The 6605-nt window shown below is 52.8% G+C and overlaps 1 protein-coding gene across 2 annotated transcripts; it reads left to right on the forward strand.

Moving 5' to 3' along the window:
- Nucleotides 1–210: 210 nt before the first annotated feature.
- On the forward strand, nucleotides 211–1320 carry LOC146338640 (G-protein coupled receptor 12-like). Of its 2 annotated transcripts, XM_084813367.1 has the most exons (2): nucleotides 211–317; nucleotides 399–1320. In XM_084813367.1, the coding sequence occupies exons 1-2, from the start codon at nucleotides 211–213 to the stop codon at nucleotides 1318–1320; spliced, it is 1029 nt and encodes a 342-aa protein (XP_084669493.1). The 2 variants fall into 2 exon arrangements, with proteins under 2 accessions (XP_084669493.1, XP_084669492.1); XM_084813366.1 differs by having other exon boundaries at nucleotides 211–1320.
- Nucleotides 1321–6605: the final 5285 nt, after the last annotated feature.

The raw sequence follows: 6605 nt of genomic DNA on the forward strand, positions 1-6605 counted from the left end.
TTCCAGGTTAAGGGCCAAGATGTCGGGGGAGACAGGCGGCCATCCGCGACGCCCCTTCTCCCCCCACCCCCACGCACCCCCCCTGCTGGACCTCCCCAGGGCCTGGTCCGCCCTCTGTGCTTCCCCCCGCTTTTCCTCCCGCTGACAGCCTCCCGTGCCTTTTCCTCCCTCCAGCGAATGCTCGGCAACCCTGCAGCAGCCGCGGCCGCCATGGAAGAGCAGTGGCGGCGGCAGCGGCTCCTGGCGCTCCTGCACGCCTCCTCCAGGCCCTTCGCCAGCACCTGGCAGCCGTCGAACACCTCCGCCGCGGCCGGGGGGCCCTCGGACCTCTCCCGCGCAGCAGCGGCGGCGGCGGCGGGAGAGGAGGCGGCCGGCGGCGGCGCGGCCGGCGGGGGCAGCCCGGGCGGCGGGGGCGCGGGCAGCGCGGCGGCGGCGGTCAGCCCGTGGGACATCGCGCTGTGCGCCACCGGCACGCTGGCGGCGTGCGAGAACGCGCTGGTGCTGGCCGCGCTCTTCTACGCGCCCGGCCCGCGGGCGCCCACGCTGCTGCTCGTGGGCAGCCTGGCGCTGGCCGACCTGCTGGCGGGCCTGGGGCTGGTGGCCAACTTCGGCGTGCAGCACCTGCTGCAGCCGCCCCGCGCCGCGGCCACGCTGGGCGCCGCCGGCCTGCTGCTGGCCGCCTTCTCGGCCTCGGCCTGCAGCCTGCTGGCCATCGCGGCGGACCGCTACCTGTCGCTCTCCAACGCGCTCACCTACCGCGCGGAGCGCACGCGCCGCCTCACGGCCGCCGCGCTGCTGCTGCTGTGGCTGCTGTGCCTGGGCGCCGCGCTGCCGCCGCTGCTGGGCTGGAACTGCCTGCGCGCGCCCGGCGCCTGCAGCGTCCTGCGGCCCGTCGCCCGGGCGCACGCCGCCGCGCTGGCCGCCGCCTTCCTGCTGCTCTTCGCGCTCCTGCTGCTGCTCTACGCGCGGATCTGCCGGATCGCCCTCCGCCACGCGCAGCAGATCGCCGTGCAGCGCCACCGCCTCGCCCGCGCCCAGGCGGCGTCCACGCGCAGGGGCCTCGCCACGCTCGCGCTGGTGCTGGGCAGCCTCGCCCTCTGCTGGGGGCCCTTCGCCGTCTACGCCCTGGTGGCCGACGCCAGCTACCCCGCCGTGCTCACCCACGCGCTGGCCCTGGCGGCCGCCTGCACCGCGCTCGCCAACCCCGTCATCTACGCCTTCCGCAACCCGGACGTGCAGAAGCCCCTGTGGCTGGCCTGCTGCTGCGGGCGCGTCCCGCCGGGCTTCCGCGCCAGGCCCAGGACCTCCAGCGACGTGTGAGGCGGGCGCGCGGGGCGGGGACCCGGCCGCCGCCGCCGCCGCCTCGCCCTCATCATGCCCGGCAGGAGGACAGCAGGCGAAGCAGAGCGACAGACAAACCCCTCTCCGGGAAAGGGAAGGCGGCGCCCGCGGAGCTGCCTCTGCAAATGGTTACTGTCGTGCACGTGGTTTCACTCTGATAAAACATGCACACGTCGGGTGTGTCTGACATGCCCCCCTCCCCCGCTCGGCTGGGTGGTCGAGGCGGGAGGGCCGGAACGCTTGCCGGATCTGTGGTCCCCACGGACGTCGTGGGAAGGCAGCTGGGAAAGGACGCTTGTTTGCTTAAAAACGCAACCGTTGTTCTGCTTTTTAAAATTCCTTCTTTCCTTTATCAGGTTGCTTCATGTCTGGCCGAAGGCAGGATCTCAGGAAAGCGCGTGCGTGCGGTTTTTAAAATGCTGCTTTAATTTATTCTGCAGATGCGGGGGGGGGGGGGGTTGGGGCGGTGTCAAAATGGGAATTCAGCCTTTGGTTTTCCTCCAGTTTTGGACACTGGTATCTGAGAAGAGGAGGCGGTATTATGCCTCCTCGGTCTGGGACACCTCACCGCCCCTTTTAAACGAAGCACAGTTTTCTATACGGAAGCAGAGGTGGCTATTTGTTTACTTTGTACCCCACCTTTCTACCAGGAAATGGCACGCAGGGCGGAGTGCCTTTTAATGGCGAGGCCTAGAAATAAGACCCAGATGGCCGAACGCTTGCTTCTCTTTAGCGTGATCCTGAATGTAAAGGTGTTTAAAAACAACCACCAAAACACGATGCGTCTGCACGGAATATCCCCGAGGGAAAGCGTGGCTGGTTCAACTTGGACTTCCTTTTCCACAACAATCAAGTTTCGTTCTGCTATGCAATGACAACAATCGTTTAACGACACAACACAGCAAAGCACAGAGGCTGGACGGGATGCGTCGAGTCTGCCAGGTGGCCTCTTCTCATCCCAGAGACGGCTCAGCACCACCAGGGTTGGACAGCTCCACGGCCGCTCAAGCCGCACCCGTGGAGACGACGATCTTATTTAAAGCGGCAGAGGGGTGTTTATTGGGGAAAGGTGATGCGTGTAATTAGCCCCGGGCTAGCGTGGAGGATGGGCCCGGGTCAGATATACATAGCTGCCATTCCTCGGCATTGCCTGTCCTCGCAGCTCCCAGAGGGTTGCACTGTCCATAGGATGGCTGAGCAGGTTGAAGGGCTGCTCCCATATCCTGCTGTGGAGTAGTTTGTGGGAGTCTACAGAGCTGAATGCACTTTAAATTCATATATCACTGTGTGAGATGATGGGACAACCTTTTATTTCCAGCACATGCACTTAAAGTGATCCCCCCCCCCCATGACTGTTGGGGTGACATAGACTGGCCTAAAATGGCTGCAAAGACAATGGGGGCGGGATGTGGAAACCACTGTAGGGCTGGTATGATTAGGAACCCCAGTTTCTTTCAATTTAATTTAAGGAAGAGGGGAGCGTTGATCTTCAAAACGATCAACTCTATTTAAAAGGAGCAAAGGACTCAAGATATTATTGCAATGAGCTTGGCCTTATGCGTTCTATACCTGAAGTTACTGGAATGACACGTTTGAAAGGGCACAGTTTGCTAAACACACTGTCCTCTGTGCATGATGGTTTTTGTGATCTGGAATGAGAGAGAGAAATGGTGTGTCCTTTATCATGTGTGTTTTATTTTGGCAAGTACAATCCTTGAGAAGGTATCAGTGATGAGACCATGCCAAAGAGGGGCTATAGTTGCTGAGGGAGACCTCACACCACACCAAATTCCCGAATGGCCAGTGGAGGCTGGTGGCTCCAATTTCAGTGGGGCTATGAATCCATTCTGGGTTTTAGTCAGAACCAGCCAGAACTATAAAGGAGGTATCCAAAGTGCTGAACCCTATTCCCAAAATAGGTTCAGTACCTTGGATAGCTCCTTTAGGGTTCTGGGTGGTTCTGATTGAAACCCAGAATGGATTAACAGCCCCACCAAAATCTGAGCCACCAGCCTCCAGTGCCAATGGCTTGCATGAACTTCTTTGTGAAGGCTGCAGTCCTGTGCCATTGAAATTAATGGGGACTTTGCCACTGACTTCAATAGGAGCAGGATTGCCCCCAAGTGTGCTGCTCTTCTTAGAAACAGAATTTTTGGATCAATGAGTGTGCATGTCAAGTATCTAGCTCAGCGGTATGTTGCAATTTCCTAGAAAAGAGACAGAGCATATATAATGCAGTTTTGTGAAGGTCAGGATGTTTTCCCTTCCATATGATATCTGGTTATATCATCACCTTTTACATGCACACAGTTGCAACACTGTTTTATATGCAGATTTGTACCTCTTACATTTGGATAATTCCTTTCGTGGCACTCACAAGCAAATTCCCCAGCAACTCCTGTGGCAAATTTTTACACCTATGGCAGACAATGTTTGGTCTGAAAATAGGTGCCTTTGGCATTCTTGAATATGAACCCTAAATGTTTTTCCTAGACCCAAATTCTATGTACTCCTCCAATACTGCATCCCTGCAATGTTTGCATTGATCAGTTGTTTACACTCACAGCACCCCTCTCAATGTTATCACATCCCAAATGAAGCAGAGTCATGAAGATGCACACCACTTAGGGGAGTCTCTGTTTACTTTGCATTTTCATGTTTATTAGCTTTACTGATAAAACAAATGTTCTCTGTGAAATCTACCCCAACATTTATTCGGTGCAAATGGGGGGATTTACTGGATTATGACATGGGAATGCAGTGCGGCTCTGTCTGTGCGCTGGTGTTCCGTTTCTAGTTCAATGTCCACAAGAAAATACTAATGCCAAATGCATGCAGCAGATGTGGTTTTGGTTTTATAGACATCTGTCTGCAGGTGTCTGTGTAACTGCAAAAATGGCAGTGTGCACAATTTGTAAAGCTGATTTTTTTAAAATAATGTTATATAATATGTATCTGCTCTACTTTTAACCATTCTGGTTTGATTAGCAGAATCAAATTCTTTTTTCCCACCCTGCAATTCCACCCCCTTCGCCCATCTTTATCTGGTGCTTTAGGCAGCACATTTTATAATTTCCAAATCAAGATCAGCAGCATTTGAAAAATGAGCTCTTGGCAACATGTTTAAATGGGATTTCCACATCTTCTTGGATTTCCATCAAGGGGTGTATGAAATCATTCCTGTTCTTACTCAGCATGTCAGTGGCTGTCCAAGAGGGGCAGAGTTAGCTCCCTGCATTTTTTTACCCAATGAAATCTTGACTCCATTAAAGATAATCTTCCACACTGATGAGAATATGGATGTGTATCTGGATACACATCTTTCCTCACTCACACTGCGATTGAACAGTCTGGGATACGCATGCCACTCATTGTTTGGTGCAGCTAGACCTGGATTGGGACCACACATTGTTGTGTGTGTCTTTTTCAAGTAATAATGTCACTGATTGTGCCCTGGTGCTACTCCCACTGGTTTTAATGGGTCTTGCACAGGAAATCTTCCAGGTGGGTTGTACTCCAGTCTGCTGCAAAGCAAGCACACACTAAGAGTGCAATTTTATGCATATTTAGACAGGAAAAAAACCCTACAATTCCCAGCATTCCCCAACTCCAATGCTGGGAATTGTAGGACTTTTTCCTGCCTAAACATGCATGGCATTACACCCTTTATCTATGGGACAGTTTTGCCACTTCTGATCAGGTGCATGAGGTGGTGAAACTCTCCTCGCCACTTGGTAGGATGGTAGAGATGGTTGTCACATCTGTAGGTATGTCACAGTTTAAGGGGCATTTCTTAATCTCACCCCACAACCCTTGTCCTACTTTTGCTCCATTTTAACCAGGACTAAATGCGTTACCACCCTCTCCGTGAATGACAGACTTCATGGGTGGCTCCTTAACAAGAGACTATGTCACTGCTGCTCAGACGTCTTGAGAACTGAAGCCTGAATCAGCCCCCTGTCAGTAGCCATGGATGTAGACAAAACACACTTGAGTGGTGGGTTAGGAACAGACCTTACTTGAGATATAACAAGCTTAACAAAGGCGCACCTTTTCTGAATTAAAATTGGGGGCAGACTTCACTTCTATGCACAGGGTGGAAACTGGTCAACCCAGCATGCATGGTACATTGCCCGGCCAGTTGCTTTCCATCCATGTGAATGCTTTCACAAGAGTAACAAAATGTGTCACTTTCACAAGTATCACTGAAGTGTCTCTCACAAGTTCTTTGTTTATTTGTTTAAACCTTGTGAATATAATCACGGGACTGGTAATGTGGGTGAGAGGATAAAGTCTCTTGAAATGCGGCCATTTGATTTGAGTGATGTGGTGTGCTTGCCCATTCTTGTAGACACAGTCTTAAAGATGCATAGTATTGATTTTGTTCAGTTGTTCAGTCGTGTCCGACTCTTCGTGACCCCATGGACCATAGCACGCCAGGCCTTCCTGTCCTGCGCTCTCTCCCGGAGCGTGCTCAAGTTCATATTCATTGCATCGGTGATGCTATCTAGCCATCTCATCCTCTGCCGTCCCCTTCTCCTTTTGCCTTCAGTCTTTCCCAGCATCAGGGTCTTTTCCAGGGAGTTTTCTCTTCGCATTAGATGGCCAAAATATTGGAGCTTCAGCTTCATTATCTGTCCTTCCAATGAGCACTCAGGGTTGATTTCCTTTAGGATGGACTGATTTGACCTCCTTGCAGTCCAGGGGACTCGTAAGAGTCTTCTCCAGCACCACAGTTCGAAAGCATCCATTCTTCGGCGCTCAGCCTTCCTTATAGTCCAGCTCTCACAGCCATACATTACTACTGGGAAAACCATAGCTTTGATTCGACGGACCTTTGTCGGCAAGGTGATGTCTCTGCTTCTTACTATGCTGTCTAGGTTTGCCATAGCTTTCCTCCCAAGGAGCAAGCGTCTTTTAATTTCATGGCTACAGTCACCATCTGCGGTGATCTTGGAGCCCAAGAAAGTAAAATCTGTCACTGCTTCCATTTCTTCCCCTTCTATATGCCAGGAAGTGATAGGGCCAGATGACATGATCTTCGTTTTCTTAATGTTGAGTTTCAAACCAGCTTTTGCACTCTCCTCTTTCACCCTCAACAGGAGGCTCTTGAGATCCTCTTCGCTTTCTGCCATTAGGGTGGTATCGTCTGCATATCGGAGGTTGTTGATAATTCTCCCGGCAATCTTAATTCCGACCTCTGATTCATCCAACCCGGCATTTCTCATGATGTACTCTGCATATAAGTTAAATAAGCAGGGTGA

Source organism: Heloderma suspectum, chromosome 9 (assembly GCF_057233095.1).
Source record: "Heloderma suspectum isolate Gila_16-S chromosome 9, 16-S_ref, whole genome shotgun sequence".
NCBI classification, from domain to species: domain Eukaryota; kingdom Metazoa; phylum Chordata; class Lepidosauria; order Squamata; family Helodermatidae; genus Heloderma; species Heloderma suspectum.

Excerpts from the sequence above, each read along its gene's own strand:
- LOC146338640 (XM_084813366.1), top strand. The coding sequence starts at position 211 with ATGGAAGAGCAGTGGCGGCGGCAGCGGCTCCTGGCGCTCCTGCACGCC.